Source organism: Agelaius tricolor, unplaced genomic scaffold, assembly GCF_023055355.1.
Source record: "Agelaius tricolor isolate 1412-34295 unplaced genomic scaffold, bAgeTri1.0.p SCAF_10, whole genome shotgun sequence".
NCBI lineage: Eukaryota > Metazoa > Chordata > Aves > Passeriformes > Icteridae > Agelaius > Agelaius tricolor.
Window position 1 is genome coordinate 2,769,530 of NW_027269270.1, and position 26,129 is coordinate 2,795,658.

Sequence of the window (26,129 nt, forward strand, 5' to 3'; positions counted from 1 at the left end):
CATGGCTAATGATTAATGGCTTTTGCAAGATTTCTGCCAAGTTTCCTACACTGAATGGGTTTATAAACAATTTCTCCCTTACTCTGTCTGACATCTGAAATCTGTATGTGAAAGTCACTATTTTAGCATAAGGACTCTTCGTTTTCTTTGCTGTTTCCCCTCTTATCCCCAGGCTCCTCACCATCAATTAAGTCAAAGAAACCAATGAATGCAATACAACTATTTGTTCATCCAAATTTCTAAAACATACTACTCAGCCTATAGGCTGTTAGGATCAGTAAAGTAGAATCAAGAACAGTCTTTTTGCTTGTGCCATGGCAGAAGAATTATTAGAAAAATCTCCATTCCAGGCTTGTACTCCTGCCACTGTGACTCAGACAAAAATTACTGTGTGCTATTAGTATTCCCTCTGATAATAAGTAAGAATTAAGTGTGAATCCTGTGATTCAGCAATGTACTCAAGGAGCTGACCAGCAGCCATGCTGCAGGCAACCTGATGGCATCCCTGAGTTTAAAATGTGTCTCACAATGAAGTACTTTGCTGAATCAGACCTAGAACAAAGCATTTTCAAATCTGGAAGTGGCTGTATCCATCCTCTTGGAATTACAAGGGCTTTGTTTTTCTCTTGAGACTGTTCCAGTGAAAACCAGACAATCAATCATTCCTTTCAGCTATTGCCTTAAAAGAATGATTTAAAGAACATAAAAACTATTTGAGGCTGAGAAAATATCAGTATGTAAAGAACAACACATTATTGATAACATAAAATAATTAAGGTTAGATACTGTATCTTAAATGAACAGAAGCCAGAAGATTCAGAATCAGACCCTGACCAATGCCTGAACAATGCAGAAATATTTACACATGGGCAGATTGTAAAAGCAGCCTTGCAGGACAACAGGTCTCCAGCTACAAGAGACCCTGACTTGAATAACTTGCTTTACTTTTCTTTTTCTATTTTTATGTACTTTTGTATGTGCTTCCCTCTTAATTAAAAAATGGTAAGGACAGTCTTTTATTTTACTCTGAGCAATACTCCTTCATTTCCTGGAACATTTTACACAAGGCCACATGAATAAAAATAATTACTCCAACTAGAAAGTTTTCCTTGATTTAACAAAAGAATCATATAGCCTCTCCTTGTGCAGCAGACTCTTATGCCAAGCAGACTGCTGCCAGCAAGGATGGCTGTTTCACACAACAGTCTCAGTTGGAAGGGCAGGAAGGATCCTTCACACACAGCAGGATCATCAAGTCCAACTCTTAAGTGACCAAGCCATTCAGGGATTGAATCTTGGCATTTTAGCACCATGCTCTCACCAGCTGAGAGGACCCCAGGGTCTCATAATGCCTATCTTTGCACTCATGATCCAGCTTATCTGCCTTTTTTCTCCTCCATATAGATGTTCTGAGATCTTACACTCTCACCAGAGGCAGATTATATGACAGGAAAGGAAGTTGCACATGAACTAATCAGGCTGTTATGTACAGCTCTAGGCACACAGCTAAAGTAAGGCTACCCCTGTGATTTTTCTATCTTCATACCCTTGGTTAGATATGCTGACATGAACAATTTTCAATTATTAGTGCTGATCTCTTACTGATGCTGTTACAGTATTAGGCTGTTAATTCTAAACAACTCTGGTTTTCTTAAAATGAGCCAGTGACCAGTTTCAGGGAGACAGCTCCATCCTCCTGAGACAAAGACCTTTAGAGGATCCAGTACTATTTTTGACTTTGGCTGCCAAGACTGAGTGCTGTGAAATGAAACTACAACTATTTCACCTTTGAGAAGTCAGCTCTTCTGTTAGCCAGTAAAGAAGATTCTCCCTTGATTTTACTTTTACATAACCTCTACTGATGAAATGCTACTTACTGATGTGCTCAGGTCATAGAAACAGGAGGTACAGAGAGGCTTTTTCCCCCTCTGTGTGTGCAGTCAGCTGGCACAATGCAAATGGAGCGTGTCCACAAAACAACTGGAAATCAAACATGATCCAATATGGCCTGAAATTACCTGTGTACACTGAGGTAAAACTCACTTACTTCACCTGCTGGAGAATTAAAATCCTTTCAGGGCTATCTTTGGTATAGACATATCTTCCCCCCATTGTGTAAACAATTGACTTACTTTCAGTAACAATATTGTGGCCTACTCTGCATATTGTCCTTGGCAGTATTTCTCTAGCACAAAGAACAAATTATCTTCCAGTTCTTTTAGCTGGCTGCTCCTTTTGCTTCTGCTCTAAGCCAGGCCTGAAGAACAAGATCCCTGATTTAAGTGGGAACCACAGCTACACTGACCCCAAAGCTGCTCATGCTGCAGCTTTACCAAGACATGGAGGGACTCTTGGAGGGGCATCACTTCCATCTGGGGAGAAAACACAACCAGGTTTCCCTCCCCAGAGAGCAGCAATGCCAGCCACATAAGGAATGGAATGGATGGCAGGTGAGTAGAGGGGAAGAGGAACCAAATGGGACCATGCTCAGTTCACCTTCATCATGGCCCAACAAGACCTCTGTGCTCTTCACTGTGGCACTGGGGTGTGTACTAGAGCCAGCCCACTCTGAGCTGAACAAAGGGTGTTCATAGTACTCCTCATCTGAACTGCAGGGCTCCTCCTGGGGCACAGACACTGAAATGGAGGGGGCCAGGTGCCACTGCCTGCTGGCTCCTGCAGTGACTCCCCCACAGCCAGGGCCGTGCTGGAGCAGCCCCACCTTATCCTCCGCCCCTGCATTTACAAACACACACAGACAGACAAAGGCTGCAGGACAGACAGACAGACAGACAGACAGGAAAAATAAAACAGGATGGACACATGCTTCTAGCAGCACCAGCCACTTCCATGCTGGAGTGGATGACACCAGCCAGGCTATTGGTTAATGCAGGATGGAGGAATGAGGCAGTTGTGCATTTTAACACAGGAAGCATGTACCTGGTCCTTTCTGCTGGGTTTACCAACATCAGAAACCATTCCTAGGAGTAAGTGAATTTCAAAACTACACACTAATTGCTTAGAAGAACACATGCTGTGCACAAATCACATCTCACAACCCACACTATACTCACATGTATTACACACCTGACTGACTGTACTAAAAACCTCTGAAGTGTCCTGACATAACTGTATTCCTCATAATATTCAGATTTATTACTTAAAAGTAATAAATCTGAATATTATGTAAAATTTTTAAAAAATCTTTAATTAAAAAGAAAGCCAGCTTACATTTTGGCCAGTGGTGATTTTATTTTTCATTGTACCTGTTTCAAAATTCCCCAATTTTCTTTTTCCTATAAATAAGCAGCATTTAAACAACAACGAAAAAACCCTTCCCCAAATAGCTATCTACCTTTTTTTTCCCTGATAAAGGCCACAAAGTGCTGCCCACAGCAGTCTCTGTTAGTCCTATATTTTATGCTGTTGTGTCATGTTTCCATGGGTGAACTAGCTCCCACCTCAGTGTTTGCTAATGCTTTGGAATGACAGGCTTATTCCCATCACTGTAGCCTTGCAGAAAATCACATTAGTGGGACTACACCAGTTACTGACAAGTACAGGGAGGGGCAGTTTTTGCAAGACAAAGAAAAATAACACTACCCAATGAAAATGACTGGCCTACCACCTCACCCATACAAGCCTAGAGGGGACACTTGGGACCTCCTGTAGGCTGAGGAATCCTCCCATCACGAATAAAGCTATGAAAAAATAAACATCTAGTGCTAGAGAAAAGAGGTTTAAGTCCATTCTCAGTGTATGACACCTGGTAGTTCAATGAACACTGATTCACAGGGTGCCTTAAGCAGCTGCAGCTGTGCCACTGGATTTCCTACCAGCTTCAAGTACAAGTCCATACTTTGTGTCCCTGGCCTTTCTAAAGGCAATTATAACTTAGAGGATTTCCCCCAGAGCCCCCAAAACTATCACTCAGATCCAAAACAGAAAGCAAGGCTTTAACACAGGCAGTGTTAACAGATCTCTTTGTGGGATGCCAAAACAAGAGGGCTCAGGAATGCTACCCTAACTGTGATTACCCAAGCCTTGGAAACAATTTTGATCCGAAACAATCCCATTCATAAGAGCTTTAAGGTTCTTCCTGGCAAACAACAGGAAGTTTTAAGTTTTTTTCTACAGTACATCATGACAAAACAACATCTGTGTCTTTACGAAAAGCTCCTCTGCTTTCTCAAGTAACTAGCAGCAAGTGTCCTGTAATGGCATGGCATGGATTTCTTCTGCCTGGGAAAGGATTGCTGAAGGAGAAATCAATTCCATGGGTCCATGTTTAAGACTGGTGCCAGCCCTGAGGCTGGCTGGGACCAAAGGCATGCTGTGTGCACAAAGACCCTACATGGAACTCAGTTAGGAGAACTGTATTCACAGATTGTTTCAGGGAACAAAGAGTGCACAAACCACTGATAGTTTGGCTACTTCTCTTCTGTAGTGGAATCCAACCCTCATATTCAGGGGTTTATGCAATATTAAAAGAGGCAGGTGTGGAAAGAAAACTTGGCAACCCACTTCTGCCAAGCAGGAAGCTCTGCAGAGCACTGCAGTAGGAAATGCTAAGCACAGCACTGTGCCCAAGCTTCCCATATTCTCCTTAAGAGCCAGAAGCAAGGTTTCAGGGAATCATCTCAATCTACTTGCAGTGCAGAACCTGTGGATTTCTTCTCCACAAAAACATCTACAAAATTCTGCAACAGATTTGAGGGGGTTCAGAGTTTGCAAAAGGCAAATTACAGGGGGTGAGTCCACACCTCAGGGCACGAGAGACCAGGAATCAACTCCTTCCTAAATCCAAGAAGGTTCAAAACTTAACTCTCCCCTCTCTGCCCTCACACCAGCCCATGAATTACTGAAGACAAGAGCTGAAGGAACAGAAGCACTTGCCACCTATTCAGCTGGAACTGGGACATGAAGAAAAGGGAAGGTTGATAGGATCAAGAAGCTGAACACAGAGAAGGAAGATGTGCAGAAGGGGAGGTTCTCCTCCCAGCTGTGGGTTTATTTACCCAGGGGCCCCTTCAAAGGCAAAATGCATCAAAAAGAGTGAAGGTGAAATCCCAGCACTTGTCTATACTGTTGCAAAAAAGGCTGAAAAACCCTTTTTATAGGCTTTGAAGAGACTGTAAGAGAGAAAACAGAGGCCTTGCCTCTGCTCCCTAAAACTGCAGGAACTGACAGCAGTACAAATGGTTAATACTTGCTATTGTGATGGTCCAAAATCACCAGGAGTGCAAAGCCTGCTGCTGTTTGGGGCTGTTACATCTGTGGCTATTTTACAGATTTACACTGGTTTTTTATCAGTTTGAAGGAAGATATTTTCAGAATTAATGCAGATAATTTCATTAACAGGATAATGATGTCTTCTAAGGAGGCTGTGCTTTTATTTCAGCAACAAGAAAAATCCTTTGTTATTATAGTCCTTTCTAATCTTTTCCGTCTCAATACATGGGAAAATCCCTAATTCATTTTAAAGTCCAAGATTAAAATCACTTCTCACAAAGGCTAATTCTGCTTTACTTTCCTTGTATATTTTGAGAATGCCTTTCAAGAAGTAATTTTCACCGTCAACAGACCCATTTTACAACACCTGATTCTTTTCAGTTTACAAAACATTCTTACTTGGTATATAAAGGCTGATCTGCCTATTTCAAAGTGGAAGACAGTCCATCAGAGGCACCCTTCTTTTCCTTAATGTTTAAAATTTTTTTACATGAAGACATTGTGGACCATCATCAAAAGGCAAAGAGCACAAAAGAAATGCCAAGAAATTAGAATATTAAGTCATTCCTGCAAGAGCAGATACAACTGATAAAAGGATTAGAGGGTGCTAGGAAGAATTTAATTTCCTGAACAAAATTATGTTATTATAGTTGAAATGAATATAATAATTTCAATAAGGCAAATCAGTTCTCTTACCTTCTGCAGCAGTAAAAAGGGACAGGTTCATTTGAATGTTTTCCTGCAGCCAAATCCAAGAAACCTACATCCAGCCGACTCCTTTCTCTCATGAAATAAACCTGACCCACAAACCTCTCTGCCTTTCCTACCTTTATTTTTTTTCCCTTTTAATTTGTGTTTGCTGCATGGCTGGCCACATCCACCTTTGTCAGTCTACAACAGTGATTTCCTTCCTACACTGACTGAAGAAGTCTCTTGGATTCAAAGCAATGCGACACACACTGACAAGTGCATTAGGAAGAGCTCCTAGGAGAAGGGGAAAAAAGGTCTGAGGCAGACACACCAAGTGCTCACCTTTTTTTTGTTCAATTAATTAATAAACTGTATTTTACTAAGCAGAAAGATGGACAATGTAAAGATGCATGAGGATGGATTGCCAGATGGTATAAGGAACAGGAGGTTTAAACAAGTACAGGAAAACTGGGTCAAACCCTACTGAGGCAAACTCTTCTGAATGGGAACTTTGCCTGAATAAAATTGACAGGTCTGGCTCACTCAGGTCAGCAAAACCTGAACTTACCCACAGAAAAAAAGGACTGTATCTTCTAATACAGAGCAGAGCACAAGATTTTTACTGCCATTTTTACTACAGTGAACTGACAATACTGATATTTTCGTAAAAAGCAACATAATAAATTTATAGGGAAATTATTTCTAAGTTTTTTCTGTTGCTTCAAACAACTCTACTGTGAGTTCCTGTTTGAGAGCCAGACATAAACAAGAACTTTCCAGCACAGTTCATTAAAGACTCAGGACATGACTTCTATCCATACTTCCCTTACAAAACTGCCATCTGCTCTTAAAAATGAAGCATTGAATCAAAATCTTCCATGTTGTGGAAAAGTCTTTTGATTAATGTTAAAAAAAATTATTGGAAAGTTATTAAAACCAAGGACATTGTGTAAATCATTGAAACATCTCCCAAGCACTGTCCTTTCAGCCCTTGCAACCACCTCTGCAGGGTAAGTGCTATTATATTAATTCAATTCTACATGCTAGGAAAGAGAAAAGCTACAATGTTCAGTGACTTGCTGAGTCATTTGCACAGCTGGGAGCTGCAGTCTGGCAGTAGATAATAACCTCAAGTTGTAGAGTGTTTTCCACTTTCCTGTGTTAGTACAACTAGCAAAATGCTTTCCATTTGCTGTGGGGCCAATCTACAACCTCCTGTCAATTAAACAATGTAAGTACTATAAAATCCTAAACTACATGCAAATATACAGCTGACACAAGCAGCACACAAAGCCAAACCTAAACCTGAGGTTAATGGAAGAACCTTGACATTGGACTGAAGCAGAAGAACAAGTCCTTTACCATTATATGAAAAATCAAAAAGCATACACAGGACTAGCCAAGTGAATTATGTATTAAAAAATAGTGATAAAGCCCTGGTAACAATTCTAAAAATCTTTGCTAATGCCTTACCAGTTCTCTTTTCAGTTAATAGTTTTGATTGCCATTACCTCTTTGTGATGAGTCTAGGAACTGTTGTATTGTTTTTTAAACACACAACGGGCAGATTTTTTTTTTTTTTGTTAAAAACAACAACAAATTATTAAAGTTCTTTATAACTGTTACTAACCACACCCAGTGGGCCCTTCCAGTAGAGTGGACTGACAAATGTTGTTGTTAACACAGCCTGTAATTTCTTTGTGTCAAAAATGACTGCGTGATGGAACACGCCTAATTGCAGTGTCATCATTAACTGAGTCAGAGAATGCTAGCATGTGAAATAGCAATCATCTCCTTGATAAATTCATAGAGGCTCTGTGTTAAAATACCAACAAAGTTTGTTCAGCAGATGATAGGAAATTATTTTCATGCACTTATGTAACAAAGAGAAAATGCTGAAAGAAAATCCAAGAAGGAAGTAAGTGGAGACATAAAAATGTGACTGACATGAGTTCAACTGACAATCCCCTGGAGATTCTGAACCCAAATCCTCCTTATCCCCACGATACAGCTCAGTGTGAACACCCTGCAGTCTCCCTGTGCTGCTGGCCTTGATGCAGCAGTTGTCTTCTGCTGAACAAAGCACTCACGCACACGCCTACACTGCGGCAGCTTCCAGGGATTCAGGCCTCTGCTCAACATCAAGGCAACACTTCAGTTCTTTGCTGGAGGAGGTTTCAGCAGGAGGAAAATGCAGTGATCACGGGCTACTGAAACTGAACACTCGTGCAGAACAGAATAGAAACTTGCTTGGTAAGACTAGAATGTGATTGCTGCACTTTGTGGGCAGAACTTCCAATACATGCAGGCACTGGAGCATGAATTACAGGTCAAGGGCCAAAGAAATCATCCAGCTCTGAATCTCCTTGCTTTCATGCATTTAAGATTCCAAACCAAAAGGCAATGGCAATATTAGAAATGCAGCCAAACACATCTCAAGAAACAAACAATGACCTATACTTAATCATAGTTTTGGTGACCACTCTGGAACAGCAGTGGCTCATATTGCATACAACAGACAAAAAAGTGAGCAACACTATCTTTTTCTTTAGCATGGATGTACTTAGCATATCCCTCATCTACCTCTGTGCATGCATCTACCTCATCCATGCACTGCAGCTGGTTTGCAGATGGGGAGTTATTGCTGAGAATGCCTTATTTTTCCACATGAGAAGTATCTCCATGGCAGAAAGTATCTCCATTTTCTGATTCCCCCATCCTTTAGATTCACGTCTCATCCCTCTGCTGACAGCTCTGCACTGCAATGTCCAGGAGACCCTTACCTTCCTCCAGAACTCCAGTCTGCTCAGAAGCTGGTGATGGAGGTGGGGAAGGAGGCAGGTTGGCTGACTCTTCAACTGCTAGAAATCAAACAGTGAAAATGAGATAGAATCATTAATTCCAGGAAGACCAATACATGATGTAAGCTGCACTCAGCCTGTTCTGCCCAGCTGAGGAATTATCTGATGGGGACTCATGCCTGCCAGATTTTTAGACAGACCCTTGCAGAATACATGGACTTTATAAAATAAAAGGATTTATTCTTCTGTTGTTGTTTTCTAATGGGATGAATTACGTACAAAATCCTGGTTATAGAGCACAATATAAAAATCAAATATGAGATACTCTTTTAAATCCGTATTGCCTCTTAAAAAGTGTTCAATCACCCAAGGCAACAACAAAAAAGCTTATGAGCACAGAGTTATTATAAATTCACACCAACTATCAGAAACTGGCACCCAATCTCTTTAATCCACCTTGAGTATGTGAAAAAACTCCATTCTGCGCAATTTTTTTTCTTCTGCTGCGTTCAAGGTTAATAGCAGAACACATGCAAATATTGTTTGTCTAAATGCAAAAGATATCAGCACAGGGAACTTATATCAGCTGTGACATAACAGTGATTCAGCTGAGCAAGGCACAGTGAAAACTTAGATGCACTTGGACTGGGATTTACATTCATACCCAGTCATGAGACCAGATGCTGAAAATAATGTATTTTTTTCAATTACTTCAATTCAAGTATGTTGAAATTCTAAACAAACTTCTTAAATGAACTCAGCATGACCTTTGCATTTAATCTCATACCAATAACTTAGAGAATTTTCTCTTTAAAAACAGATCCACTCCTGGGACTTAACCAATGTTTAAAAAAAAAAAACCAAACAGATTTGTTTTAACAGCTCTGTCTTATCAACAGCACCTTTCAACAGGCAGATTTCAGTTTACTGTTCAGGGCTTCTTTCCAAGCATAGGCAGAATTTTTCAAAAGCCCCAACAGAATTTTCCAGGCTTCCTCCTATTGATTTCAGTGTGATTTGGAGAAGACCATATGTGACTTGTCCTTAAGATGTGCTGTTCAGGGACAGAGTATTTATAAACTCATCAAATGCATCCGACCACAGGAACTGTAACACCAACAGTTGTTAACTGAAGACATCCTTCTCACAATGCCTTTAAAATTACTTATCTGACTAGATGGAACTGAATATCCATTTTGCCTCTCCCAGGCCTGAGTGAAGTGATTTGGAGAATTGGGGTCTTCCATGTAAAACTGAGTCTCTGCAAAGAAGGGAATTACCAACCAACACATCTCCCTGCTGCAGTTCTAAGTTAGTTCAATGAAGCAAAAAACCGTGGGAACCAAATTTCCAACAAATATTCTAAATTAGTCATTGACTTTAATTCATTCCTAGGCAAGGCCAAGCACTGCACCAAAACAAGCAGATTACCACCTGTGGGGAAAACACTGCAGGGCATTGTTTTGATTTAATCACAATGAACATGCACTCAGCAGAATCTATCCCAGGACAGGCTTGCATGACTTCCTTACCTCAAGATGAAGTATGTCCTTTCTCTGGCCTTTGGTGGACATGTTTTGAGCTACTGCAAAAGTTTTCTGCCAAGGAGCAAGCACTTTAGGTACAAATGGCTTTACACCTACCTTCTTTTATAGATAGATAAGATAGATACACAGACATGTATATTTCAGAGGTATTAAACAAAGGAGGCAAGAGGAGGATGGAGACACAGCACGGACCAGTGGCATTCTTACCCCTTCCAGTACAGACTGCTGGAATTTGCTTTTACCATGTGACTCCTTCTTCCACAATCTGCCCTCACTCTGCCTGGTGCTCTCAACCTGGTGTGCCCCATTCATTCCTTTCTGCTTCCTGTAGAGGTACTTCCCCTCTATCTATTTGAGCAGCTACCACCCAACCAGCAAATCCCCACTTTCTTTTTATTTGTCACTCCATCTTTGCCTCTTCAGACCTTAATCCTTCACATGGCTGAACACAAACAGTCCCAATCAACACGATGACAAACCCTACCACCAAACACACTCATGGCTACTCAACCATGAGTCAAAACCAAGGTGGAGAAGTGCTGTTAGAGCAAACAGGGAATGAGGCAGTCACAGGGCCATGAAGAACAAGGATCCTGCTATAATCCTGTGGTCCCAGCATTTATCCAGTGGTGGCTATGGTTTACAACCACAACCATAAGCAACGTGAATACACAGCTGGAACTGCATTTTTTAATATACATACAGACATCTGCAGACACAAGGATACCTGGAACAGTCTTTGTCTCATTTTACCTAAAGGTAGTGATCCAGGCTGATCTTTGTGCTGGGCTTCTTTTTCCTGTTCACCTTTCAGGACTGCTACAGCTTCAGCTGTTACTACTTGTACTATCCTTGCAGACACTTCTTCTGTGGCAGCAGCAAAGTCAGAAAAAAAGAAAGAAAAGCATACTGATCAGAATGGTGTTTTGAAATCAGAAAGATTAGCTTAAACAATAAAAAACCAGAGGCTGATTTAATCCATTTTTAAAAGGTAATCTTTTTTCCTGAAATATAAGGAAATCATTAAAAATAAAAGAGAAGGACCAGATATTCCAAAGGTTTCAGTGGAAAATGCCAAGTATTTATAAAAATCAGGAGCTTGCTCTAATCAGGATGCACAAAGCATCATTATTAAATGTTCCTTCTATTAGGGACAATGTGCAGCAACTGCAATATTTTAAGACAATCATTTTTAAATGTCTAGAAAAATGTCTGCAGGTATTGTTTTGCAAACAGGGACAGAATGGGCAGCTGAGCAATGTAATTTTTTGACATTTAATATACAAAGTTAGCTGCATTCCAACATGCCCTTTGGACTCTAATTCCTCCTCAGCAGCACACAGTATGCATTAAAGGCACTTCCCAGACAGCCATCTATGCTGCTGAGGGACTTGAAGGGCCAAATAGCATTCTTGCATGGTTAAAATCAATACTTCATCTTCCTCACCCCTTTGAAGGCTGCCACAAAAGCTTTATTTAAACAGTAGGTGTGAGTACCATGCAGAGGGATGGCAGAGATGACATTTTTTTGGTGGAATGGGCTCCTTGCTGCTGGCCCCCAAGCTGCTCTGTGCATGGAGCTGACTCAGGCACTGCATGCTTGACAGAGCTGGGTGCCACAGAACCCACACTCTGCTCTTCCCCACTGCCCACAAGCTGTAGCACACCAGAGAAGGGCTGGGAAGGGGCTGCTCTAGTGAGCAGAATGTAGTAGTAGGACCCTCATGGAGTGAATGCTTCCAAACTGAGAAAGTGTCTCAACTTGACTCCAAACCCACTCAAAGGTGCAGTGAAACCTCATCAGGCACACAGATGCATATGGAAGCAACCAGAGAAGTTTCCTCCCCTCCATCAAAGTTCAGGTGCCTTTGATGTAACAAATCAAGATGTTAAGGGCTGGTCCAGCAACATTCAGAGAGCAAAGGGTTTGTGGTTCTTATCTGTATGTGAGTTTGCTCTCCCTTAGTCATTAATCAATGTATTTCTCTCTCTCAGCCAAGCTCAGAGGAAATAAACTCCTTCTCTCTCCAGCTATATCCAAGTGCTGTCTGACAGCTGTTCCCAACACAATGGAGCTGACCCCCAGGGAAGGCCACAAGCTGCACAGTCACAACCCACCAGCTGCACAGCTGGGCACACCTGGGAACAGAGCAAAACTTGACTGCTTCTCCAGCCCTTGTGTGGAGACAGAGGTTTGTAATGGCAGATGTCAATACACCCTGTTCCTGCCAGAGCCCCCATTAGTCACCATCCTGAGGGCAGGAATAAAAGCTCTGCTCACTCATTACCACATCCTTCAGGCAAGAACTGGCTGGGAAGGACAAGTATGTTTCAATCAATGCCCTACATGTAACTTCACAGCAACCACTCTGACAAGGGACTGTCCATTAGATTAATAATGATTTATTTTCACAGTTACTCTTACAGAATTCCCTTGTACTTTTAATGTGAAGCTATTCCTCTTCATTTGTCCTTTAGAAAAGCCAATTGTTTTTCCTAAAAAACACAGATGTGAATTGCCACAGCCATGTTTGTCTAAAACCAAAGTGCTAGGTTAATCTTTCTTTTACACAAACTATTTAATGAGATATTAAAAATCCCCACCCACTGGCAAAGAACATTCCTAATTGTTGGTGTTTATACCCTACAATTCACTGCACTCCTGGCTGGTTACCTGGAGGGCAGTGACTGCAACAGTTCCATTGGCTGCTGCCAACAGCAAAAGTAGATAGAGGAATACACCAGAACAACTACCAAGCAATGAAAAAAACAAGCTGATTTGAAAAACATGAATTTGAAAAAACATTTGAAATACATGGATATAAACTTGAGGATAAATTCAGATTAGAAATTTAAAGATGCTGCTTTCCTGCTGGCAGGGGTGAGAAGTTCTGGCAGCCTTCCACATTGGAAGAAATAAATCAAGTGTTTTTGAGATGAGGCTACGTATGATAAAGGTGCCTGTAGGAGGAGAATACGAATAGCAGCTCTAGTTCTGCTCTTCTGTTTAACAACACATCCCTAGTATGAGATCAAAGTCCCCTCTGTGGTTAAGCAGATCAAATGGAGCACCATAACCCCACCAATCAAGTCATGCATGTGGCCAGTCCTATAGATCAAAGAACAGGGATATTGATTTAAAGCCCAGCAATCCTCCCAGCTGCCTTTCAGGGGCCTGCACCTCATTTTGGGGCTTTGCACCTCATTTTGGGCTGCTTCCACACTTGCTGGATGCTGGGGGTGCTTCTTGCCACCTCTTGGTTCCTACCTCGCGTGAGAAACACAAAGCAGACACTTCCCAGACCTCCCAGACTCTCACATGGTGCTGCTGCTGCTGCAGACCAGTGGACTGGACAGAAATGTGGAATCCTCACAGGTCCTGACAGCTCCCTGTGTTGTGAGGCACAGGCAGCCTGCAAAGCACGAGCTAGGAAAGCCTGGGAGAAGGAATCTGCAGCATGGCCCATCCTGCTCCTGGGGCCCTCCCCACACCACAGCTTGCTGCAGCACCTTCCATGGGCTGGGGAGAGACAAACTCCTCTTCTTCCACAAAGCAAACTTGGATAGCTGGTGTATCCCTGTTCAGATTCTGCTCTTTCAGAGCAGGAAAGAGCATCACCCTGACAGCTCTAGTGAGGAGGACAGCACAGAGCTTCACTGAGTGCCGCAGCTACAGAAGACCCCACACCAATTCCTGCCACCTGAAGGATGTGACACATGGCCCTCCTGTCAAAACTTCCACCAAGCTACTAATCACAACATCATCAAGACTGTACTATTGGCTCAGATGAACAAATCAAGACTCAATGAGGAAGATTGTTAAAAGAATCCATTTTTGAAGCTTATGTTCACGTGAAAATTTTAACGAAAGGCTCCAATTAATTTCTGATATAGAATATGCAAACCTCTATCAGGTTTAGTACTCTGGAGCATATCCAAAGGAAATCCCCTTGGTCAACTGCTTTCCATGAGCCAAGCAACCCTCCTCTCAGCAGGGTAAAGATAAATCATTAAAAACTGCCTCCTTTTTAATAGAATTTATACTTGTTCCCATCCAGCCTGGTTCTCTACCACAAATGGACTCTACAAGCTCAGAAAACAGTTCTCACCCTCTCAGCTCTCTTCCTGATTTAATTTGCTTGGGACAAAGATAATGCTCCACAGGGAGCTATGAGGGAGGGTGAAAGGTTGTCTCCAGTTAAATAGAAATTTCTATTTCAGGCTACGCAAAATAAGTAAATAAAAATAAAAATGGCCTCTGGGCTTCTATGTTTTGTCCCGTTTGTTTTGTTTGGCAGTGTTCTTTAATCAAGAAAGGCTTATTTCTAAACACTCTGCTGATGGATATTTTGGGTGACACAGGGGGCATGGGCAGTTCATCAGAACAGTGCTTTTGCCATACATGACTGCTGCAAAAGGACAGACTTCTCTGTACTAATGGACACTATAAATAGAAGATCCAGTGGGTAAGTCAAATCCTCACAGGGCTGCTATTGAGACTTTTCATAGTTTTCTTATGGTTCAGTTAAAGTTCAAGGCAGCCTAATGATAAAGAACAAACAAACAAAAAACCAAGACCAAAGACCAAAAAAAAAAGGGAAAATTAGGCAGCTTGAATGCTGTGGATGCTGGGCTATCTATTCACCAGACATGGTTTTGCTTGTAGACATTAATTTTCCCTCTCTTTAAACAGGCAGACTCTCTCTGACTCTACTTCATGCCACAGAAACGGCATTAACATGCAAAACAATTTACAACAAATAGATTTATTTCTTAAAAGCAACAAGGACCATGGCTTTACCTTAAACTCCAGCAGAACAAAGAACAGCAACATGCCTTTTTTTGCATTTTGTAGATGTTGCTCCTTTTATCAAGATGCCAGCTGTTCATGGTACAGGACACAGAATGAGCTTCACAGCTTGATTTTAGGGAATACAGAAACCTAAGGTATAGGCAGCCCTTGAATGGGATGTCCATAACAGAGGGAAAACACAGTGAAAACCCTCAGCATGAGCTCTTCAAAGCCCTGACAAGGAGCAGGCTGAGCTGAGAGGCCAGGGCTGACACACCAGGATGGCAGTTCTGCTGCTCCCTCAAAGGTCACTTCAGACCACACTCCAGCAGGGCTGCCAGGTCACCTCTGGCCAGCTGCTGCCAGTGCCACGGCTCTTCTGTGGCAGGCACAGAGGACAGACCCTGTCTGGGGCACTACACTAATTTAAACCAAAGTTAAAACTCAAATGAACTAAGTAAGCACTCTGTGTTCCTGGTTTTGGAAGTCAGCCCAATTCTTCTCCCAACCCCAGCATACCAAATCAGGAGATCAGCAATCTCCATGTCCCAGGGATGACTTGGGGACACAAACCCTTTCCAGAGTACTGAGATGCACAGAGGATGCTGAACCAGCTGTGATGGGGAGCCACAGCCTTCCCTCTTGGTTTAGAAGACCTACTGCCCTCCTCACAAGTACACCCACAGGCACAGGAGCTGCCCAATCCCCAGCCCAGCCACTCCAGCACTGAGAATTACACTGAAGCAGGTGTAATTCCAACTTGAAATTCTTCATTCCTGCACTCCCTCCTGATAGCTGAGCCCCCTTCCCACACAGAGACTCAGACAGGGGCTGGTAAATGAGGTTACATGCCAAAGACTGGCTACAGCACAATGCAGTATCTGGGATCAGATCCTGTACAAGGCCAAGATGTAATTTCAAAGCTCTCCTTGGTTCCTTATTGATCCTGCTGCATTTGTCATTGGACTGCAGATGTCTCCACTGGCACATTACCTACAATACTTCTATTTCCCATGACAGCTTTCCATTCCATTAACTATTATAACAGACATGTTTACCAGCCCCAGAGACAGATATACAGACAGTGGCAAGAGTATTTTAAAATAGGTGTCTGAGCTTTCAGGTCCTGACATAAACATTTCCACAAAATAGTTTTAAAATATAGGGTTTTTTAAAATCTGCAACTATAAAGGCAAGAGCAAAAATCAGATCTGTGAGACATCTGTGATGTCTGTTCTTTACATGCCCTTTTAATGGTTGTCCTTCAGCCTCTAGCACTTTTTTCTCTTTCAACCTACCACAACCTCAGACTCAACTCACGGAGAAGCTGAGTTTGCTATGAACACCACTTCTTAGGTGAAACTGTTCAGCTGCTTTGTTTCATCCAGCAATGCCTTTTATCTTCTCTCCCCTGTCCCTCTGTGCAATGATTACTCTGAGGACTGGTTTTGACAGGATGGGCAGGGCTCACAGCCTCTCCCTGCCTCACAGGTGTGTGACTGGCACTGATGCAAGGATCCTGCTGGCAGTGAACTGGGAGCTGGTGCAGCCTGCCCTGAGAACAGCCTGCTAGTCACCTCATGTAACAGTGTCAGAGATTAATCAGGCCACAGTTCCTCCAGTCAGATCAGAGTGTTTCTCCTCAGCTCTTCTCCTTTCCTGCCTGCAGTCACCTGTGTTTCATGACTGCCACTCAGCAAGATCACAGGGCCCACTTATCTATTGCTCCTTCCCACCTTGAGAACCCATTTCACAGCAACTGGGACAGTGCCTCCTAATATGAAATGCATACCACATCTCCACCATTTCATCAGGACATCTTCCCAGACTAGAGCAACATCATGCCTTCCTCTTTCTGGCAAGAGCACTACCCAATGACACCAGGGTGGCAGCAAGACCTTGAGTGTCCTGTGGCCACAGAAGATGCCACCTGATCTCTGTAAAGCATAACTTGTTAAAGGCATAAATGAAGTTTACCTATTTGAACTGCATGGCCATTCTCATTTCTGGGCTGAATATTTTGAAGTGATGCATTATGCACCAGACTGAAAGAATCCTTCTTGAGGGAATAAAACTGTTCTTTTAGAAAGCAGAGGGAAGGATTCCTGTTCTAGGAAGAGGTAAGGTGAACACCTTCAAATCCAATTCTCCAAATAAAGGATTGCAGCTCAGTAGAAGACACAAATAACCAACTGCCTGATGAGTACCATGCAGAATCCCTGCTCTTATTTGTTTTCATTTATCTCCTAAGCATTCTAGCCCCTTCTGCTCCAGGAGAAAACCAAAGAAAAGGGATGACAGGAAGGAGGAACAGAAAGAAGGAGACTGCAAATTGTGTCAAAACTTCACACACATTCATGGGGTCACCCATCAAACACCTACCAAGAAAAAGCAGCGAGCTCAGTTAAAGTAAAGGGTAATTAATGTTCCTGGAGCACTGAGGCAGAATAAGGGATTAAAGAAAGCTGCAATGAGATGGAAAGGATAAAATAATATGTTTCATTAATTTTGCTACATTTTAAGGAAACAACACAGGCAGGGCACAACAAAAGGATTAGCTACATGTATACTTGCAGAACTGTGAAAACAAAGCAATTTCAGTCAAGATGTGCCTGTCAAAATCCTCAGTGGGATTCAGAGCAGTTTCCAAGGTAACCAGCACTAATTGTTGGCACAGTGCAATCGAATCAACAACAAAAGCACAAAGCAACCTGCACCGCCTTGTGAGTCAAAACACCCCACATATTCCTGCAGAAAGAGAAGATACAAAATGGCTATTTGCTGTCTTTGATGATTTGAAAAGCAAAACAGGACCTATGGATTTTTCCCCCCCCAGGTCCTGCAGTTCTGAGTGCAGCCAGGCTGTAAAGCAAATAGCGATTCGATTTGTTTAGAGGCATTAGCCAGTCCCCTAAGGACAGGTCCTGAATCCATGCACAACTCTCCTGGAAGCTGGTGGATGACTTGTTTCACTCAAGACTACTGAAATGTTGGAGGAAAAAAAAAGATGCAGGCATCACCCAGTGGCATTTGGGGTGGAAAAAGCAAAGATACACCTTGGACTTGATCTCTGGGATGATGACAGCTCTAAATACTGCCTTTCTGCATGCAGATTAAAAAACAAATGCACAGCAGCTATCAAAGTATCATGAATAAGTTATATAAACCCCCAAAAGTGCCAACAGATTAGTGCTTGAGATTGAAGAAAAAAAGCCATAACATAGCTTTGCAGAATTCAAATACTGGCTTTCAGATGGCTTTTGTGAGTGTAAATATTTTGCTGTAAGTAGGTCCTTGATCTGGATGTTGGCAATATTAACAATAATTGGCAGGAGTTATGAAGGCAAATAACATGAACATCAGCTTTTAAATGAAATGCAGCCACAACACAACAGACAAGTATCATTTCCCTAATAAACTCATTGACTTTAAGCTACTGCAGCATCCATGAGGATAGTGACAGATTAATTTAATCACCAGGATTCACCAGCTAACCAGCAAAACAGGCCAGAAAAGGTCTGTTTTGGGAAAGAAAGAGCTCTGACAGTTTAATGCACTGGATTCCCAAGGTACAAACATTCAGATTAACGTTGGGGAAAGATGTATTGCAGTCACTGTGTGAGAAGGGCAGAACAGGTGGAGCTACAGCTGAGTACCTGGCACAGCAGCTTTATACCCTGGTGAGCCCCACTGCAAATGCATTACACCTCTGTGTTTTGGGGTATTCAACAGCCCCTCCCTTTGCTGTCCTCAATCTCTAGATTGTAAATCTGACCCACCACCACCCAGCTCCTTAACACTTTTGAACGTGATGGTCTTGGAGGTCTTTTCCACCCTCAGTGGTTCTATGACTCTTGTGCTATCGGCTTTATATCAGAGTAAATCTGGTGTACAGCTGGAGTCCTGGCTGCAGCTGAGCAGTGCTGGCCTGGCTGTGCTCTGCTACAAACACAGGGTGGCTTTCCTGGGCACCCTCAGCTGCTCTGCAGCACTCAAGGAAGCAGCAGGGAAGCTCAGGCTGCCTGTCCCTGGATTGCTTCCACATGTTTCAGTTCCCCTGCTCTGAGTGAATTTCCCTGATCGCTTTCTTCAGTGGGAGAGTTGGACACATAGTCCAAATCTCCAAGGCACACAGTGCAAAACCTAAAGAGACTCATGCTAGGAACCAGGAGCCATTCTGAAAGCTCCAGTGAGCCCCTTCCTTTGGCTCCCTAGCACATTTATTAGGCAGAGGCCTCTGCCACACTATCAAGCAGCTCTAGACCAAAACACCAAGGGACCAGTCCCCTCCTCAGTCCCCCCTGGAATACGTAAGTCTGTTAAAAAGGAGTCAAACCAATGTCAGTACAATAATGCAACACTTGGAAAATGAGCCCTCGTTACTGCAATACTTGTTTCCTGTGCATCCCCTGAGTCCATCTTCTTAAGTCTATTGCCTGGAACAAAATATTTACTGTCAGCATTTCCCAGCCAAATCAGAGGTGGGAAAAGCTATCAGTTGTGTTTTGTCTGATGCATGGGCAACACAATTTAGAGCAATATTGAAGCTGACAACACCAAACCCACAGCCAGGGCAGGGCAGTGATGTTCCACTGGCTTTCCTGAGACTTGGCACCAGCTCAGAACAACACCTGCACACACAAAGCAGCTATATCTATCTTTCCCCAGAAATATTAATTCCCTAGGACTCACACAGAAGAAACCACTTTGGCTTCAAAACAAAGAACCAGATATTTCATCCTTTCAGTGTGAGTAAATGCACATAATGGGTAAGTCAGTTTAAAATCAATATTAGCTTTGGGCTTCAGTACAAGTTAACATTTTAAACAAACCGACTTTTAAGAACCTCTACAAAAGTCAATGAAGCATCAGCCACCTACAGAAGGAGGTGATGCATCCCTTAAAGTTCATTTTTAGCTCCTTTTGGGATGATTTTAAACAATTTTACAGTGCTTTCTCTGATGTTTTTAAAAAAGGATTCACAGTGTGCTATAGAAACTTTGCTGGATTTAAGCTTAAAATTAACATTAACCCATGCACATATTGTGTGGGATTTAGTCATGCCTGGTCAGGATGACTGAAGATCAACCTGTCAATGCCAACAGGATGCTGGTTTAACCCACGGGGGGGATATTTAACACATAAAATGCAGCGATGCCATGCCCTGCTCACCTCAGTGCTCCCGCTGCTGGTCCAGCCCAGCTCTGCACTGCAGCAGCAGCTGCATGGCTGATCTCTCCCAGGCCCTGCTTCCCAGTCCAGCCTGCACCTGTACCAAGGCAGGGGTGTTCCTCCTGCCAACAGAGGAGTGGTGCTGCATCCTTCCAAAGGAGCGTGTGCAGGTGTCCCCACAGACAGACAGTCGCCTGTGTCATGTACAGATTCACTTTCAGAGCAATTCTCAGCCAAGGTCAGCAGTTCTCCCATCTCTCCCCCTCTTTTCTGGCCCTGCCCCAGCTGAAGGGAGCCTTGCCTTGCCAGGACTCATCCCTGAATCCTGCTCCCATCCACACTGCCTGCCCACTCCTGGGGACTGCCAGCTCACAGCTCTGTGTGTGCAATGTATTAGGAAAGAGAAACGTGCACCTACACTTGAAGAAGGAAAATGTGAGCGATGCACATCCAAGCCCTCAGTGCAGCTTCAGTGTCCTGGCACAGGTTGCCCAGAGAAGCTGTGGCTGCCTCATCCTTGCAAGTGTCCAAGGTCAGGTTGGACAGGGCTTGGAGCAGCCTGGGATTGGAATGAATGAGCTTCAAGTTCCCTTCCCACCCAAACCATTCTATGGTTCAGTGACCTTCTGAACTACCTATTCCACTTTTGCCAAAGCTGTCTTCTCTGGCACCTAAATAGCTGCAAGCTTCTGCAGCCACAGTGCTAGAGATGTCCAGCTGCTGAGGGGAGAGCTGAGACCAGGGCTGGGGGCACTGCAGCCTCCAAGAGAGCTGCATCCAGAGGCTGAGCTCCTTAGTGTACTGAGAATGAGGAGCAGTTGTGGAAATTCCAGGTTGCAGAGCAGCTACACTGGATGGCTGGGATAAAGCTGGGAACACATACAGAGAACAAGACTAAAAAAAGAGACAACATAAGTGAGAAAGGAGAAAGAGAAGGAAGAGCTGACAGAGCAATTGTTGAGAAGGATGACATATTCTCAAATAGAGAGAAAGGATGACAGGGAAGGAAAAAGAAAGCAACTCATACACAGGAACAGCCAGCGATTAGTTTCAGCTCACCAACAACCTCTGCAGGCTGTGTTACCCCAGATGTAGCACATACTCTGAATTTGGGGTAAAAAAGGAACAGTCACCACTGAATCCTATTCCCTCTCCCCTTATGTGGTGCAAGGCTGTGGATGAAAGCAGTTTCAGTACAGCAGCAAGACCGCCCCATCTACACAGCACTGGCAGCTGATACATTCAAAAAGAGGAGCAGAATTATCTGTCTGGACAGATGCATGGGCAGAGAACCAGACTGTAAATCAGTTTTATCCTAACTGCCAGAGGTTATAGGGGTTGCTGGAACCTCTACCAAACTGATCATGTGTTCATTATGAATTAGTCTCAAGGAAGGAAATAGAAACAAAAAGCAAAGTACCTGGAGTTTATTTTCCTCTTTCAAAATACACAGTGCTTCCCAGTGAATCTGATTTCCATGAACCATTCAATCTACTTAGTCCTGAGTGAAATGACTCTGAGAAGCAGCTAAGAGGTTTTCCTGCCCTGGAGCTAATGATATCTTTCAGTTATTTTCCATAAAATAAAACTGCATGCAACTAAAACTAAAGTTTTGGAGAGTTATTTTCCACACACAGGAGAAGGGCTCACTCCCATGATCTGATGTACACAGCTGGGGTGCCTTGAGTTTCCTGCACTTTTTGCACATCATGAGGAATGCCTCAATATAACAAAACCCCACAAAACAACTAAAACTGCATTTCTAAGTCATCACTTCAGCAGAGGTTTTCCAAGCACCGTTTACTGTGCTCTGTAGTCAGTCTGTGAAACAGCAGAGAAAATGTAAATATTTTGCTCAGAATCTCCCAAAGAACAAATAACAGTGTAAACACCATCACAGAGACATCTCACTTGGAGTGCCTATGAATTTCCAGATCAGCCATTGGATCAGCCACAGGCACGGGACCATCAGTGCTCAGCTGCCAGCCAATGCCAGCTGTTGTGTGCTGATTTCCATCTCTTCAGCTGGCAAAGGCAAGCAAATCTGTATTACCATTATAAGGATTGAATTTCAAGTGAGCAGTTAATCTACCAGTAGCAACTCCACAGAACAAAAAACCCTAACCAAAACATTAGTACACACTGAGTTTTGCTGTCCTTTACCCAGGATATGAATACAGCAAGAGAAGAGATGGTTTCTTCTCTATACTGTAACCTCACAGATTAAAACAGCATGGAAGACAAAGACAGGGGGTTGTCCCTTGCTTCCTTCTACTATTTTCTTCGAGTTTCTCACTCAAATTAAAACCCAGATTGCCTTTGCTTTCCAATTTTAATAGAGAGTAGCTAATCGTGGTTAGTCAAATCAAGGAGTTTGCATATATATCTCTCTCATACTTGTACTTTGTATAGAAAATATACCCCAAAGTAATATTTTCTTTTCACTTCCATGAAAGTGGTGCCTCAGTGAGGACTACAGAGTGGGGCCCTGATCACAAAGTGCTTGGAGTCTCTTCCTTATCTCCCTTAACCTTGAGAAGCAAATGCTAGAGGAAAAGAGGAGAAAAACTAAATCCTCCTTTCCTTTGTCAGCCAGCCTGACTGTGGCTCACAGACGTCACAGGGAGCCTGTGCACTCCTGAATGCTAAATAATCTCCTAGGCTACATACTTTCTCTCAGTGGAGCTTAGAAAGAGATCTCACTTTGAGCAGGGCCACGTTGGCATGGCAACGGGGGAAAAAAGGAATCAGCAAGCCTGGAGGAGACTTTGTGTGACTCTCATTTTTGTGAGGGATGTGATGGTACCTACCTCCTCTCCACCAAGGGTTCAACCTGTGCCCAGTGGGTGAGGAAGGGCTGATGTCCACCCTGTGTGCTGGCAGGACCTGGGGACGCCTTGTCCTGGGCTGGAAAGTGCATCAACCCTACACCTGAGCTTCCACAGTGGAAAAACAGGAGGGAAGGATTTGGGAAGTGTGGGGCTGAGTGGGTTAATGACTGCCCTCATGACCCAGGGCAAGGGAGCTGGAAATGGGGCCAGCAGTGCTCACCAGCACATCCCCTGCTGTCACCTAAGAACCTGCTGCTTCCCTTCCAAGGTGACTTTGGAGGGGAAGATGCCATTTCAGCTCTGCCTGAAACAAGAGTAGCTGTGTGCCTGCAAAACAAGGCTCTGTTGTTTAGTAATGAACCTTCTTCCAAATCTTTCTGCCCTCAGACCAAAACTGGAATGAAAGATTATATGCTGGCACAGTCCCCAGCAATACCAGCTGCTCAGTGCCAAATATTGCCCAGTGTTTCTGAATGTCCTTTATGATGCCATCATGGTGCTGGAGACCATGACAGACCCTTTAAACACAACAGTAATGAGCCTTACCCCATCTCTACCCCTCTCAAGGGGCAGAGCTGAGCCCAGCCCAGAGGGCAGAAGCCTGTGGGGAGGTGGCACACAGTCCTGCACAGTGCTGGGCCACCTGTCCATGGCTCTGCACAGAGCTCCTGGCTCACCTGGGGTGGCTCTCTCCACCCCGGGGCCTTTTCTCCTGGCTTTTAAAGTCCTGTCTACTTTATGTGATTGATAAATGCACAAGCTGTTTCCTACCACATACTTTATAAAATTAAGAGGACTCCAGCAGAACAGGCCATAAATTAGAATGTTTTCTGGGCACAGCTGCCCCACCAGTCACTCAGCTAATGCCACTGCTGGATGGTCGAGATCTGACCAACAGAGACAGGGAAATCTGCATTTACAGCCCTCATTAGAACAGGTACTGAACATGGATGGTGGGGAGGGAGGGCAGAGGCAAGCAAAAAGCAGAAACAAGGCAAAAATGAAACTCCCAGAATGCCTTCAGTATTTGACATTTTCAGCAGCAATAACTCTCCTGCTCACAGCAGTCCCCCAAGAAGGGCTGCAGATGCTCCCAAAAGGCAACTTTGACAAACAGAGCTCATGGCATACAGTCTAAACTAAGGTGTGGCTGAAACATGTTATGAAAGATGCTTCTTCCATATCCCAGCCTTGTTGTTCCTTGTTACATCTCTGAGGTTATAGATTATGTTTTCTGGGAGCACTGACAGCATCAAGTGCGTGCTGGTTGCCAAGCCAACACGCTCACAGGCACTCTGCTCTCACTTCTTAAAGAAGCACAGCTGCTTTTGCACTGCTTGTATTGTGACAAGGAAACAGCAAAGTGAATTGAAACACCAACAGGGAGCCTGAGGAAATGGCTGTGGATGCCTTCCCTGGGCCAAAAGCAGCACTGATGCAGTTTGATGCAGCAGTTGGCTCTGATGGTGTTACAGCACCTGGTTTGAGATACAGTTTTCAAAAGCAGATCTGAACTACAGACTCCCAGAGGAGCTTAGGGTTCAAAAAGCCTGATGGTTGGTGTTCTCTAAGTGGCTGACTCCCAGCCATGGGGACCAAGCACCTGCACACCAGGTTATCTCACCCTGCTCCCTTTCAGACAGTAATTTTTGCATTCTGCCCACAACTGTGCTAGACCCTCCAGCTCCTACCAAGATATGTCAATCACTGACTGATTTCTGAAGCCCTAAGAGGAGGTGGGAGGGCAGAGCCAGCCCCTTGGAGAGGTCATGACTAGACAAGGAAAGATGTCTTACTGGATTGACTGATAGGGCCAGCCACAGAAAAACCCACAGAGAATGGTCTATATAGTAGTTATGGAATATTTTAAGGGTCAGGGAGAAGATAGCTGTGGGTAGGGAATGTGAAAAGATGGAATTTCTATGCCTTTACTCCTTTATAGCAAGGTTAACAGAGAATAGTAAAACCCCCAGCATTTTTTACAAGTTCCCCAGAGGGGTTCTGCTGCCCCCACCCACACAGTCTTCAGCAACACACTTTGAATATGTCTATAATATTCCAGTAACGTGTCCCAGAAAATGACACTTGTACTACACTTAACACAGAGAAGAAAAGTTTCAGATGCCTGGTGTGTTTGCCTGAATCTAAACTGGCAGAGAGGATGGTGTACAGTAATTACTGTCACATTTCCTGGGCAAGGGGAGGGAGATCAAAATGCCTAATTAACAGCTTCTTTCCCATGGGAGCCATCAATGACATAGTAAGATACCTTCTTCCAGCTCTGTAAAATAAATAACAGAAATGGGACAAACCCAGCAGTCACATTCAGCTCTGAATGTCATTGATTTTGCATCCTTCTGTGCATTTTGTCTGCATTGCTCAAGACACGCCGCTTGCTGAAAATGCACATCTGACAACAAGGCTGGGAGGCTCCTTTGGGAAACAGGCATTCAGGGAGCTTATCAGGGGACTTACAGCTCCACAAGGACTTGGGCAGCAGCAGGACAGCCAGTGCAAACAGCCAAATGAAAAGCAAAGCTCTGACAAAAGCAGTCCTGTTGGAAAGAACAAAAATGCCTCCACACAAAGAAGGCCTGTTTGTGTGTCTACTGCCAGTGCCATCAGAATATTACCACTTGTATGGCAAGAGAGAGAGGAAGGAAAAGGAGATTAAGTGAGATGTCACTAGAGGAGGGAACAAACCACTAGCACACCATGGGAGCAGGGTATGGCTCTCAGTGCATTTCAGCCTGGAAAGGCTCTTGCATTTAGTGACCCCAAACAGAGCTGCCATTCTGCTCCAGGGCTACTCCAGAGGGACTGAGGGCCCTCAGCCTGCACAACAAAGCACCACAGTGATTTTTTAACCACCATGGTGATTTTCTAACAGTGCTGTGCTGATGTGGGCTGTGAACAAGATCCTCTTGACCTGGAGACTGACTACTGCAAGGCAAGGTTATGGAAGACAATGGGATACAGACTGTTTCCTTGAGACACAGCAGGAGGCTGAAACAAGCACAATTCCCACCTTCAACATGTTTTTGGGGTTTTTTGTATAGCTAAC

General features: G+C 43.6%; 1 protein-coding gene across 29 annotated transcripts in view; it reads right to left on the reverse strand.

Annotated features, from left to right (window-relative positions):
* The window catches only part of MAP2 (microtubule associated protein 2), a 222,145-nt gene that overhangs the window by 38,159 nt on the left and 157,857 nt on the right, over positions 1-26,129 (reverse strand). For 20 of the 29 annotated variants that reach the window (XM_071434382.1, XM_071434396.1, XM_071434389.1 and 17 more), the window contains 2 exons: positions 11,024-11,137; positions 8,706-8,783 (listed from right to left, as the gene is read on the reverse strand). In XM_071434382.1, coding sequence (XP_071290483.1) covers positions 8,706-8,783; positions 11,024-11,137 — 192 coding nt within the window. The remainder of the gene's footprint in view (positions 1-8,705; positions 8,784-11,023; positions 11,138-26,129) is intronic. The other 9 variants (XM_071434385.1, XM_071434398.1, XM_071434380.1 and 6 more) reach the window with 3 other exon arrangements.